Source organism: Sinohyriopsis cumingii, chromosome 13 (assembly GCF_028554795.1).
Source record: "Sinohyriopsis cumingii isolate HCF-2022 chromosome 13, ASM2855479v2, whole genome shotgun sequence".
Lineage (NCBI taxonomy): Eukaryota > Metazoa > Mollusca > Bivalvia > Unionida > Unionidae > Sinohyriopsis > Sinohyriopsis cumingii.
In genome coordinates, this window is record NC_142973.1 from 37,088,012 (window position 1) to 37,103,420 (window position 15,409).

At 34.0% G+C, this 15,409-nt stretch overlaps 1 protein-coding gene across 2 annotated transcripts in view; it reads left to right on the forward strand.

The window, feature by feature from the left end:
- LOC149785219 (DNA excision repair protein ERCC-5-like) overlaps window positions 1-14,875 on the forward strand; it is a 67,304-nt gene extending 52,429 nt beyond the window's left edge. For both annotated transcript variants that reach the window (XM_089979032.1, XM_089979033.1), the window contains 2 exons: window positions 311-395; window positions 3,264-14,875. In XM_089979032.1, the coding sequence (XP_089835158.1) occupies window positions 311-395; window positions 3,264-4,091 (913 nt within the window). In that variant the 3' untranslated portion in view covers window positions 4,092-14,875. The remainder of the gene's footprint in view (window positions 1-310; window positions 396-3,263) is intronic.
- The last annotated feature ends 534 nt before the right edge of the window (window positions 14,876-15,409 follow it).

The following is a 15,409-nucleotide window of genomic DNA, read 5'->3' on the forward strand; positions in this document are numbered from 1 at the left end:
GAGTTATCATGCACCTTAATATTGTTGAGAGTTTGATTGAATTGGGGTTTCTATTTATTCAATATCACCATTTGGAAGAGTTATGTCCCCTACAAGACTTAACTTTTACTGTTTAAAATCCCTGCTGAGTCATTTGTGGAGAATGGGGCCTTCTGTATTTTGCCTCTTGCTTGTAACTCGGATTTAATTGAATTTGTTAAAAATTTAGTAATTTTGGATATTCTCAGATCTTGAAATACACAAAACTAGGTATAAATTTAGTGGAAGATACGATAGTGTGTTTCCTCAATTCTACCTTAACAAGTCTTACATTTGCTCTTGTGAAACTAAACTGGACCAAAGCTCGTGTTGATGAGATTTTACTGCCAGTGCTGAAACAGCTTAACAAGAAACAGGTACGGTTTGATTACTAATCTTTTTCTCTATTGACATACTTTGTATGCCATACCACAAGTGGCAAGGTATATGGTGTTAACCTCTCTGACAATCCATCACTTTGTCTGTCAGTAAGGATCTCACGTGGACAGATGTAAATTAGATTGTTTCATGTTACCCCAGTTACAGAACCTGCCTTCTATTAAAATGACAAAGTACATGACAGAACGATTAATATCATCAGATATACAGTGCCTTTGTATGCGTGTGTGTGTGTGTGTGTGTGCGCGCGCGAGCGATTTGGATGTTTAAAGTAGCTATAAAAAATTTTCAGTCATATTGCTACGATGTCTGCAGTGTGGCAGTTTATAGTGATGTCCAGCACAGGTGTATCATGTTCCACCCAATCACATTATCCTGCCACTAGTCCAACCACTCCTAACACTCACCTCCTAATGATGAGCGCCAAGTGAGGCGGCTATTAGTATCATTTGTATAAGTCTTTGGTGTGACTCGGCAGGGGTTTGAACCTGTGACCTCCTACATTCAAGGCAGACACTCTAACCACTAAGCTCACTGGAGCAGTGTGATGCACAGTTTGTAATTTTTGGTCTATATGTAAAACTGATGTTAAGGATATATATATATATATATATATATATATATATATATATATATATATATATATATATATATGCCAGGACATATTACACATGGCTGGATATGAAAGTTGAAGTTTAATATATCCTATAATCTTGATTACAGTAATGTAATTTATGGAATAATCAGATCAATGAGTCGGTCCTTATTCCATGAAACACTTTGTCATGCTGAAGTTTCTTGATTCTTTCTTTTGTAAACATTCAGGTGATAGTTTAGGTAAACAGGTATATAGTCTTACCAAGGAATCAGAATTACTGTGTAGAATATTTCTTTTTGGATTTTATAAGTATTTTGTGTTCCAGTGGTTGTGTATATGTCTACAATTTTGTATAAATTTGATAGCATTATCTGTCTGTCTTTTGCACCTTATTTGCTTTTAGATCAAAGGCATCTGCATTCCACAAGTAAATTTCTAATTTGTTTTGCTTATGTTAACAGATGGAGAGATGTAGGTAAAAAAAATTTGGGCAGTGATAGCAGCAGCAGTGGCCTCTTGGCTTGGTAGAACCTCATTACATTGACCACCTTGGCATCTGTCCATCCATCCATTTGTACAATCATATGTCCTTCCTTCCACAACTTCAGTTAACATAGGGGTTACCATTTTTTGCTTCCCTTTTATTTCCATTACCATTTTGTCACGCCCTCTTAGGATTTGGAATAATGCTCGAAAACAGGTCCAGCATGTAACAGACTTTGTTGACAATGTTGACTGGAGGGTCATGGTCACATAGATCATGCGTATTTAAGAGAATTTAGTTTAAGTTTGTCATTTGATTTTATCTGCTAAATCCCTTAATAGATCATGTTTGTACTCAGAAGTTATTATTATAAAGAAAAATAATTCAGTCTGCGAAACACATGCTTGTTCAATACCTTGGGATCAAGTTCCTAGAGAATATTTGTTTTAAGGTTTTGGTAAATGTTCCTCATTTGCTGCTTCATAAACCCTTCAGTAGAATGTTCACAAGATGAAGGAATCTTTACGAAGCAAAGACAGTTAATTATGCAACACACATACTTGCTGATTTGACCTTGGAATCAATGCCAGTCATACAAGATTGACATTAATGTTTTGTTAAAAGTTTTCATTGGCACCTATCCATATGTGTCCTTGTTGGAATCTGTTCCTACTTGCGATTAAACATTACAATGTGAAAGAGATTCATGCCAGAAACTTATAAAAATGGTGGTTAGAGTATCCACCTATGATGCAGGAGGTCACTGGTTATGACCCTTGCCAAGTCATACCAAAGACTTGCACAAATGGTACTGGCAGCTGCCTCGCTTGGTGCTCATCATTAAGAAGTTAGTGTTAGGACTGGTTGGCCTGGTGACAGGATAATGTGACTGGGTGGGACATGATGCTACATGTCTGCAGTACAATGCCCCAACACTTGATATCACTATAAACTGCCCCACTGCAGACATCGTAGCACTATGATTCAAATTGATAAAGCAATGTTAAAAATCAAAAAAACATACACACGCAAAGCAAAGACAAAACATATTTTGACATTCTCACTTATTCCTTTGAGGTTGGTCATCAAGGTCAGTCTTAGAAGATTTATGTTAATATTCAGTTGAAGCATTTTATTTGCTTTATGTTTCCTTAAGCCCTTGATGGATGGGATTAAATGGTTTTAAGGCAAAAACAGATTGTTCTGTGACACACTTACTTGCCCATATTAAGCTGAGCTGAGTGTTACAGTCTTTGATAATTTCATTTGGTCTTTAACTTCCACAATTGTATGAAGCGGTATGTTTATCAAGATAAATCCAAAAGATACATATATATATATATATATATATATATATATATATATATATATATATATATATATATATATATATATAAAGCTAATTTAACTGTACCATATATACTCATTTAGAAGGACACTCAACTGCAAAAAAACAAAAGATCCTGATCTGCTGTAGCATAATGCACCTGCAGATCAGAGTCAGTGTTGTTTGTTCAACTAACAGACTGTATCAATCCAGATCTGCCAGCACATTATGTGGTGGCAGATCTGGATCTGTGCAGTTTGCAGTTGGACTCTTCTCACAAGCAAGTATATATGGTATTTCAATGTAATACTTTATACACCATTCTGTATTCTCTTAGTTTGGTACTTTTTCATCCTTTTCAAGTTCCTGTTATTCTAATTGATTCATTTATATAGTAATTGTATTGACCTGTTTCATTTGCTTTTTTTATATGTCAGACTCAGTTGTCCATCAGAAGTTTCTTTCGACCTGAGAACTTTATAGAACCAGAGAGAATCAAGAGTAAGAGGCTTCAGAATGTAGTAAAGACATTTTTGAAGCCATCTCAATCAGCAGATGGTATGGAGGAAATTGATGTAAAGAAGAGGGAGGCAAAGAAGATTCAAATGAAATCAAGAGGAAAAGGGAAGGGAAAGGGCAAAGGAAAAGGAAAGTGCACCAAAGCTGAGTCAGTGAAAAAAGATGGAAAGAAAAATAACAGTTCTGTGACTGGATGGAAAGATGAAGTGGATCTGTCCGAGGAAAGTTCCAGTGAAGAGGAAGAAAAGTTAGAGGGAGGGTTCATACTGGATGAGGGGGATGAAGATGAAGAAAATAAGAGTGGAGTCAGTCTATCTCAGAGAAAGGGAAAAGCTCCAGTAAAGAGAGGAATAGGTCCTAAATCAAAGAGCCACGGGGAAGGTAACTCATTGGCAAAGGAAGAGAACTCTGTAATTCCTCCCAAAAGAAGGAAAGGAATAATATCATTGAATGCAAAGGATTTTGAGAGAGCAATTGGATGTTCTGATAGCGAGTCTGGTTCAGATGATTGGTTAATTCAGGTAGATATGAATGACCTTTCAGGTAAGAGAGAGAAGAAAGGCAAGAAAACTGCAACAGTAACACAAACAAAGGAGAGAAATTCAAAATCCAAGGAAGCATCAATGAGACAAGCAAAGGAACCAAACCAAGTTCACAAGAGAGCATCTTGCTCTGGTCAGACGTCAGCTAGAAATACCATTAATAAGATTTACCTATCGGAAAGTAGTTCAGATAGTGATAGCTAAAACATGAGTCATGCAGATATACTATTGTATGGGTGATTGGATCATTTACAACAGTGTTTAGCAAAGTTGCAGCTCCTGAACTAGATTCTTATTGATCCAACTCGGCATACTGTATGTACTTAATTATGAGTCCAACTGCAGACTACATTGACCTGATTTACCATTGTACAATGTGTCAGTAGATCGGGGTCCATGTTGTTTGTTCCAGTGATCACTCCTAATAACCTCCATAGACCCAGATCTGCAGGCACATTATGTTGGAAAGTACATCAAGCTGTTAGAGACAATGGTATTAATCTCGTAGTGTTCATATTTATACTCTTGGCCTTCAGTGTTGGTGAAAGACAAGACTATCATTTTGATGTTGTATGTGAAAAACTACTGTTGTCAGGGGTACCTGCTGAATTATTTGGGGGGGTGGGGGTGGAAGTGGCAAACATGTAGTGGTCAATTTTAAGTTTCATGGATTTAGGCCAAGACATGTTTGGAGGTGATATCCATGAATCACTGTCATCTGACTAAATTTATAGAAAACAAATCATTGAATAATAGCCATAACAGTTCATTCAAATGGCTGGTTACTACATTTTTTAAAGTTTTCTTTAAATCTGAAATTTGTTCAAGCAACCATTTCTCAGGAATTCATTGAGACAACGAAATGTGATGCAGTTTTATTCACTTTAATACCATTGAGCAGTTGTTATAAGATATGGTGTATTTATGATATAGAAGTTCTTAATGCAAAAGTTATCGATTGAAATGAAAGTTAGTGATAATGAAGTTATTTTGGTGCTAAATTGAGTGATTCATGTAGAAATAAGTGTTTGTTTCATTAATTAACTTTTGCCAGAAGAACAGACATTTGAGAAAATTTAAGATTGGCACTGATCTTATTTTTCTTTGTCAGTGTGATCATGTAGCACAATTAGTCAAATTAAGTTAAAAATTAATTGTTGTAAAATTTAATACTAAATATAGTTTAACCAGTCTATTGAATCCATATTATTTAATGTTTTATACGAGGATCCAAAATAAAGCGAATAATTGCCATTTAAAGGTATTTGTAATAAAATTCCAAACCTTGATGCACATAATTAAAATAGTTGGTACTGAATGCCTAAATGACCTGTATGACTTGTACTATACCATTTACACTTCCGTGCAAGTCTAGTCCAACTGCAAACAGTCTGATATGCCATCACAATGCTCCAGCTGATTACAGTCTGTGTTTATTCTACCAATCATTCCAAACAGGCTGCATAGACCAAGATCTGCCTGCTTATTATGTAATGACAGATCTGGATCTGTGAAGTTTGTATTTGCACTTGACTTGTGAGTATATATGGTTTGTACAACAGATCCATTGTGAAGTAGTGACATTCTACTTCTTTGATGTAATATAGAGCATAGCATTTCAGAACAATCATTCTGTACACATTGTTTTTAATTATTAGACCAAAATAACCTAATTTCTTTTTTAATAAGAATGGGAGAATCAGATAATATCAGTGTTTTTCATTTGACACAGTTGTGCATCAGAGATGCAGGCTGGAAATATCTGATGCACACATTTTGTTGCCGTGCATATTTTTGATGCAAAGGAAACACATAATGTAATCAGGATTTATTAAATATCTAATGCATAGGATGATGGACTGAATTGCTTATACTTCGAGCAGACGCATTGTTAGGACAGAGTAGCTTCCCCTAATCTTGCAAGCTCTCATGCGACTTCCATCTAGATCAGCAAGATGTCCAGACAAACTAACCTCAATGCTTGTCAGACTAGAAAATGATCTCCCGATGAAAACAGTGTGCAGTCATTAGCACTAGACAAGAAAGTTAAAGAAGCAGAACACAACAAAGTAACTGTGGATCTAACTTTGATGAAAAATGAAGAAAATAATTCCTTTTACTGGAATACTGTACATCCATTGGGATTACTGGTGTGACTTCTGATATAGCATGATGGCAAAGACTGCAAAAGGGAACAATCCTTTTGTGTTCTAGGACAAAGTAAAATAAAACCGATGAAAGTTCATATGTCATGACAGGCAATAAATTAAATGCCATTAAAAAGATTTATTTGGGTTTTTGTATTGGCTTACATATGTATAATTATATATGTAATGTGTTGGTCTATAGTGTTGCTACAAAAAGATGAAGATTCTTAAAAGTATGACTTTAAAAGGAAAATGAACTAATACAATTACTCCATGATTGGACAGTACAATTGTTTGTTAGTTGTTTTTTGTGGAGTTTTTTTTGTATTGAAACAGAAAGAGAGAGAGTATGTAGTACTAGTTGCAATTTCCTATCTCACGCTGAAAAAGTAAGGGTCAGTTGAAAATTTGTCAGTAAATTTTTGACACCCACATTTTGCATTTTTTCCCCAGTTCTGAAACCAAGGTTTTTTTCTGACCCTTAGTTTTACACCCCTGGGGGATGCACTATAATGTGTAGGCCTATAATGTAATGCATGAACTTATAATTGAAACCATATTAACTACAATCTACAGTTGTTATAATGCCATCATTCATTCATGTAGGAAATTTTCATTATACTGAGACTGATGTATAAAGGCATTGATGATTAAGAGACTGGATAGACAAGTAAAAAGAAAGTTACATATTAATTATATTATACACTAAATATATACAAATACACTAAATGTAAATTGCTGCTTGAAAATAATTACAATATTGAGTAATATTTTAGTGTATGGTGGAACCAGCTGGCATGATAATGAAATTATTTAGTGTAGAAAATGGCATTTTGTCCCAATTTTAGACTTGTGAATGTTGGTATGCAAAGGTGGTGGTACGACTCAAGTTATGTGGTTTAGAAATCCATTTTGGGCAGTTTGTTTGCAGTAAGTGAGGGTGGCATTATAACAACACACATATGGATCTATATATTGTGTAAGTATTTGCTGTTACTGTTATAAATGTGCTACTTTCTGCAGATATCTTTATATGAATGAGTTTCTTAATTTATTTTGTTGTGCTTAATTTAAGTTTTGATATCTAATACACCATTATACATGTAATTTTGAGAATGGATTTGTTTAGCCATGCGATTATTACCTAAGTAGATATTCTTCATCTCATCTCATTATATGTCTTGTCGCAGGTACACAAATGATGTTATACACTGGTCCTAAAAACTTTGTATTTAAAACCAAAATACCATTTTTGATTTAAACAAAAACATAGCATAGTTTTTAATTAACTATCTGTTAGAAAATACCTTTTCAAAGGGGCTTGTTAACTTATTTAGAATACGTTAAAGAGATCAACAATGTGTTTTTCTTTCTTCAGTTCATCACATGCTTGTCTTGTAAAGTTACCTTTATATTTAAGCTCAGACCATTGCTTTTTTGTGTATGTATCAGCGTCTAATGTATGTGTGTGTGTGTGTGTGTGTATATATATATATATATATATATATATATATATAACTATCAATCTATCTATCTATCTATCAGCAGGGTTTGAAATTACAACATAAGAAATACATTTTTTTGTCATATTCTATGGATGTGCTTCCTAGTGCAGGGTATTAGAAGAACACATTTTTGACACAGTATTAAAGAGATCATAGAAAATTAATTTAGTATTTGCTAAGGCTGTGCTGATAGAAGATTTATTGCATTCAAGTTAATATTCTTTGGTTGAAAGAAAATAGTCATAAAGCATTCATTCTCCACAAACTGAAATTGCATTTAAAATTGACGACATTATTCATGAGTATTTATTTAAAAAAATGTTGTTAAGATTTTTCCATATACAAAGGAATAAAGAATAAAATGGTTCCAAATTGTAATTATAGCTAGTAGTTCATTTTTGACTCTGTTGCTAGTCTTTCCATCCATCTCACTATCAATCAATCTCATATATACATACTATATCAATAATGATTTATCATTGGCCTTTGGACACAAGTTAGAACACATAATTTATGATCAGTGACTGTTGATAAAAGTCAAAGGTCATTGACAAAGTTTATCAGTGGCAATAAAGTGTACATGTATTGCAAATGATTTTCTTGTAATGTATCACACTTTGTGATTGGTTCAAACCGCAGGAGACTTCTAACAAATTTCAGTGACTTTGAGGTCATTGTGACCGCTTGTTCTGTGTGGCATCTAACCCCAGTGAATGTTATGCATATAATTTTGAAAAATTGCTCAGAAGCATTGTTAATCAATAATACATAGAATGAGTATGAAATTCTAGTGCAGCTTTTTCAGGCATTGTGGTTTGTTTTACTGTTGCCAATATCAGATTTACTGGCAACACTGATGTGTCATGGTTAAACGTTTCTCAACAGTAAAAGCGTCACTAATGTTCTCAAATAGTCAAATGCAAGGTTTTTATCTAATGTTGATCTCAGCTATGGCAGCATTACAAGACATCGGTATCACTTTTCATCCAGCAACAAAATGCCTTGATGTTATGATTATTTGTGACAGTTTGGAGTTGAATATTCATACATTAGATAGAGAGTAATATTGGTGCACTGGTCACATTTCAAACACCAAATTCTTCTACAACATTGTTTATTGGTGAGCCAACTGATTTGGAATTTATAAAATTGGTACATACATCCATCTAGCTCCAGATAATACCCAGGACTAGTAATATGACCTTCATAAGGACTAGTTATTACACTTGTCTGTCAATATTTAGACCTCATAGTATGACTTTCACAAGGACTAGTTGGTTATTACACTTGTCTGTCAATATTTAGACCTCATAGTATGACTTTCACAAGGACTATTTAGTTATTACACTTGTCTGTCAATATTTAGACCTCATAGTATGACTTTCACAAGGACTAGTTGGTTATTACACATGTCTGACAATATTTAGACATCAGAGTTAGAACTATGAATTTCAAAAGGACTAGTTGGTTATTGCACCTATGGAACAATTTTCAGACCTGAGGACTAGCAGTATGGCCTTCATAAGGGCTAGTTATTACACCTATGCAAAAAAATTTTGATATCAGGACTTTTAGTATGATGTTCTTAAGGGCTGGGTATTTATTAGAACTGTCCAACAATTTTAACACCTCATGACTAGTGGTATAGCCTTCATAAGGACTAGTGGTGTGGCCTTCATAAGGACTGGTTATTACACCTATCCAAAAACTTTTGGTCCTCAGGACTAGTGGTGTGGTCTTCATAAGGACTAGTTATACGCCTATGCAGAAACGTTTAGACCTCAGGAATAGTGGTGTGGCCTTCATAAGGACTAGTTATTACACCTATCCAAAAACGTTTAGACCTCAGGACTAGTGGTGTGGTCTTCATAAGGACTAGTTATTACACCTATCCAAAAACTTTTAGACCTTAGGACTAGTGGTGTGGTCTTCATAAGGACTAGTTATTACACCTATCCAAAAACTTTTAGACCTTAGGACTAGTGGTGTGGTCTTCATAAGGACTAGTTATTACACCTATCCAAAAACTTTTAGACCTCAGGACTAGTGGTGTGGCCTTCATAAGGACTAGTTATTACACCTATCCAAAAACTTTTAGACCTTAGGACTAGTGGTGTGGCCTTCATAAGGACTAGTTATTACACCTATCCAAAAACTTTTAGACCTCAGGACTAGTGGTGTGGCCTTCATAAGGACTAGTTATTACACCTATCCAAAAACTTTTAGACCTTAGGACTAGTGGTGTGGCCTTCATAAGGACTAGTTATTACACCTATCCAAAAACTTTTAGACCTCAGGACTAGTGGTGTGGCCTTCATAATGACTGGTTACCTGCTCAGCAATTTTTAGAATGTGCTAAATTAAACAACTTCACATAGGCAAATACAATTTGGCTTCTATGCTTTTACCACAGTTTGGCTTCTATTTTTTATCCATATGTAGGCAACCTAATTAGATTTTTATGCAATTTAAATGTTTTTTATTTTATTTTACAAAATAAGCTTCTTCAGTTCAATTCTACAAAAGTGGAGATAAGTTATTGTACTACACCTCCACTCCCCATACACAGTCAGCATTGTGTTTGCATCAGCATGCACACAGATTAAAGTAAATACATACATACACTCTCACTTACTGGTGACCATTTATGCTTCCTAAATCTTAGGCAGCAGTTTTGATTGGATTTTATAATACCTCCTCACTAGGGAAGGGGCTGAGGTGGTTAACTTAGCACATATGCAGTAGTTGTATGTTCTTGGCTATGCTTTTGCATTTGGCAAAGGTATTTTCCATACTGTATAAATACTGTTAACCTGGAATCATGATCTTGATGATGGAATGCATCTTGAGGGGTTCTACAGCCTCAACACAAAATGGTATTTTTCATATTCACATTTTCCTGATGTTGCATAAATTTTGCGTTGAATGCTTATTTCTCAAGTTCGGTTCATGCCAGACTAGTCAAACTAGATGAGCATATGCTTTTGTCTTTGCAAAGGATACTCCTTAATTTTGTAAGCTTTACAACAAAGAAATATCACTGACTCACATTTCACATTTTTCTGGGTTAGGTTAATTTTGTGCGGTCATGATACAGATTTTGCACCTATTGTTATGACTCTTTGGTCATAAACCAAGTAACAAAAAGAAGCAAAGTCAACAATTTTGTAAAACATACACTAATATGAATTGAATCCAAAATATTCCTGAAAAAATCTCTTCAGGTGAATTTTTTTTTTAATGTTTAGAATCATGATACAAGGGAGTGCATCTCGATGGGCACTATGCCTTCATTTCAGTTGTAAGTCATTTCAATAGTAAGTCATTATGGCCCATATTTTATGCCTCATTGACATGGTTTCAAGTAATGTGTTTCATGTTCATTTCCCATGCACTGTTCATACAATGATACTTATAGTGATATACATCTCTATCACTACCACACCCTCAAAACAAAGTGGTTCATTGTGACCTATATTTCATCATTTATTAGCAACAGTTAAGATTTTTCATTTGGCTCATTACTATAAGTTTTGGGCATGTTATATGCATACTGTCCTACCTAAAATTATGAACCTTAGTGAGTGGATGCAATGTTCTAGATCCTTTTAAGAAAAAGAGGTCTCTTTGACCTATATGTTATGCTTCATTGACTTTTTTGACATCTTGCTTTTTCAATTTCATTTATTTGTTGGGTATATGTTCCAGTCATAAAACTTGGTAATTGAATGCATCTTTGTTATTACTACACCTATAAAACAAAAATTAGTCACTGTGATGTTCATTTGTTTTGCTAAGATGGACTAAGTAATTGTGTTTATTATTACATAGATTCAGTCATAATGGACTTGTATACATCTTAGCCTACTCAGAAGATGCTTTCTGACCAATCCACCAATGTGGGTGTGTGAGAAAGCTTGCCAGTAGCTTCTCGTAAGTCGGTGGTTCTTCCCGGGGTTTTGCCGGGTTCTTCCTCCACCATTAATACTGGCTGCCATGCATAGCCTATTGTGTGCTGAAAAATGGCATTAAACCCCACAATAACAACAACTGACTAATCCAGATGGAAGAAGGAATGAAAAGATTTGTTTATTCAATAGTAACATTCTAAGTTAATGAATTTACATTGTGTAATGTGTTATGTTACACAAAGCTGGTTAACTGTGTATTATGTAATTGAATTAGTACAGGCACTAGATGAGTGGTCTGCATGCTGTTTGTATGGCCTTACCAATAATGGCTGATCGAGGTAATTATTGATATATGAACCTTGTACTGCTGTCAGTTACTCCATTGTTACTCAAAACCAGTAACTTATACTGATTATAAATATTATATAAATCAGCATGGTCTGTATACTTGGCAGAGCATGTGGATGAAAACTACAGAGACAAGCTTCATTAGGTCAAATCCATCACTGGGGAGTGTCATCCTTCATTTAGAATAAATAGCATAGATGGGTTGGTGTAGTGCTAATTAGTAGGACACACAGACCTGACACATCCATGCCTCCTGAAAGTGAATCTCATCAGAATGCATACTCCTCCAATGACAGTGGAATACAATCTTGTTGGGTGTATAGACATCCATTCTGTGAAACTTACGATTTTTATGTCAGTTCTTTTAAGCATCTTTCTGATGATGTACCACACAAGAAAAGCCTGGACTTTTTGAGGGAATATATATTATCTTCCATTACATCATGCTTACATTTATTTTGGAAGGGTACATCATCATCATCATTTTTTGTGCAATTCTACTTACATTTTTAGAGTTTTGTTTATGGTTGGCACCACATAATCATTTTTGTGCTGTACTGTTAAATTCTTTTTGAGGAGCATGGTGCGTAGATTAAAAATCATTTCACCAATAAAATTTAACTACAGCCACAATTCTCAAATTTACCATTAAATTTATTTTTAAAATGTCCAAAGTTATGTTATGTGTGATGCCATTTAGGAACCAACCAGTTAATAATGTACTAATGTATTGATTGCAAAGTCATTTCAGTAAAAATACATATTTTATGAATAGTATGTTTTAAGGATTTTACATGTGTTACCTTTACTTTTTGGTGTGTTTTTTATATGTACTTTTTATGGAATTTTAACAGTTTTACTGTAATAGTTATACATGTATGTGTATCTTGTTTTGTTCCTTATGTTGATATATGTTTGAAAGGGTTTGTGCAATTCTTCACTTTTACTTTTTAATTTTACCTTTAATTGGTACCATGCAACCATTATTGTGTTGAAATAATATAATATGGTACCATATACATACATAGATGATATGTACATTTTTATAAGTACTTATATAGAAATATTTTATGAAGGAAGCGTTAACATTATATTGTCTTGAGTGGTGATTTCACAAGTGGCAATACAGAATGTTTCTATTTCAGGAGTGAAATATATTGATATGTCTACACAAAAGTATATAAATTTTATTTTTATTGTATATATTTGAAAAACAGAAGCTGTTGATTGGCATGGGTTTTCTCCATTCTGATGCCAATGCAATTAAGAGCTGCATTACTAGAATCAGTAAAATGAAGTACTGAATTTTACAATGACTTTGAGACAGTAATGTCTTACAAATTTAGCTTGTACACATGCTTCATATTGTGTATTTTGTCAAAATGATGACTGTATGAAAATGAAAAGATTTTGTTTTTTTAACATCCCACTCTGGTTTCCCAAGTGGTTAGAGCTTCGTCTCAGATGCGGAAGATCCTGTGTTCAAATCCTGGCCAGGTCATACTGAAGACTTATAAAATAGTACTAGCAGCTGCCTCGCTTGGCATTAAGAGGTTAGTGTTAGGACTGGTCGATCTGGTGTTAGGATAATGTGACTGGGTGGGACAAGATGCTACATGTCTGATGCATGATGCCCCAGTGCTAGACATTACTAAACTGCCACACTGCAGACATCATAGTAATATGACTTGAAAATTGTTAAATCTGCATTCAAAATCTAGATCACCCACACTCACGTAGTCCACACACATTTTTGTTAACACATTTCATGCGTGGATTAATAATGTTTGGGTGGAGTAACTAAAAACATAACAAAACTGTTGTAACTAACAATCTTAGAGCATAATAACAAGAAACAAAAGATTGTAAATATAGTTTACTTATAATGATTTTCATTCTCCAAGTTAAGTCTACATTGAAATGTAAATTTTTGTGTGGCCTTGACAACCTTACAGTCTAGCTCAGTAGCTTATGCTGTATTAAATTTCTGATTGTCATTAAAAAATTTTTGCAAGATTGTGATGCAAGTTAAAATCGCTGCTTAACAGATTGTATCTTTGTAATTAATCACAAGTTTGTTTTCAAAACTTATGAACCATTTGTCAAAGGGCGTTACAGGTATGCATTACTCTGTGGTTCTGTAGATTCAGTCTCTGACGGTTTCCATCATTCATGTAGAAAATTAATTATATAAAAAAGTTAATATTTGAAGTCTGCTTTTTTTGTTTGGAGTTCATTTATATGCATTTGTTGATGGCACCTCATTTTCTGCGTAAATGTACCCTATAGAGGGTCTACAGGATCTATACATTGCCGATGTGGAGGGAGAGAGAGAGAGGGGGAGGGAAGGTGTGTGAATGGGCAGAAAGTGAAGAAAAATAAATTAGGCATAAATACGGAAATGCAGGTTCTAATAACATACATATCGACAAATGTTTCCTAAGTATAGTAAAAAACATAGCTTCAAAAGGGACATCACAACTGTAGCGATAAAAGTGGTACTGCCTCTGTGGTGATATCAGTTTTCTCCCACTGATATATTTCAGTATCTCATTATGAAATATGTAATAAATACATATATCTCTTTAATTCTTATACACCCAAATGACCATTGATTTTTATGTCTTTTCCACAATAATTTAGTTTCTGTCATGGTTTTTTTCTCTGAATAATTCTTGTCATCTCTCAGTGGACTTTTTCAAATATTTTTTTCACAGCATTTTATCCCCTTATTTTTTGGCATTAATGTTTCATGGATTCAAATGAGAATGTCTGTGCTATTAATTATGAAAAGGCTATTTTTATCTCTGAAATAACTGACAGCTGTAGATATGTATATTTCCTATTTTTGTCATAAGACCCAACAGATTTGCCTGATATACATTACAATTTACCAATTTGTGTATTGTTTACATTGGCCTAATATATATTACAATTTACCAATTTGTGTATTGTTTACATTGGCCTAATATATATTACAATTTACCAATTTGTGTATTGTTTACATTGGCCTAATATATATTACAATTTACCAATTTGTGTATTGTTTACATTGGCCCAATATATATTACAATTTACCAATTTGTGTACTGTTTATATATAGATATTTTTTACACAGACATTTTGGAATACATGCACTTACACATCTTCTTAAAGAAAGAGACAAACAGAGACACAGGCACAGACAGTAACCTTAATTTTGTTAATTAGGAATGAAACAAGGATTCTCCTTCCTTTTTGTTAACAGAGACCTTGACAACATTTGATTGGTACCGAGTGAAAACTTGATATAAAAAAATCTCAGTCAAACTCAGTCTTAAAAATCACAAACTCAGTCTTAAAATTCTCCAACTCCATCTTAAAAATCACAAACTCAATCTTAAAATTCTCCAACTCCATCTTAAAATTCTCCAACTCAATCTTAAAATTCTCCAACTCCATCTTAAAAATCACAAACTCAATCTTAAAATTCTCCAACTCCATCTTAAAAATCACAAACTCAATCTTAAAATTCTCCAACTCCATCTTAAAATTCTCCAACTCAATCTTAAAATTCTCCAACTCCATCTTAAAAATCACAGACTCAATCTTAAAATTCTCCAACTCCATCT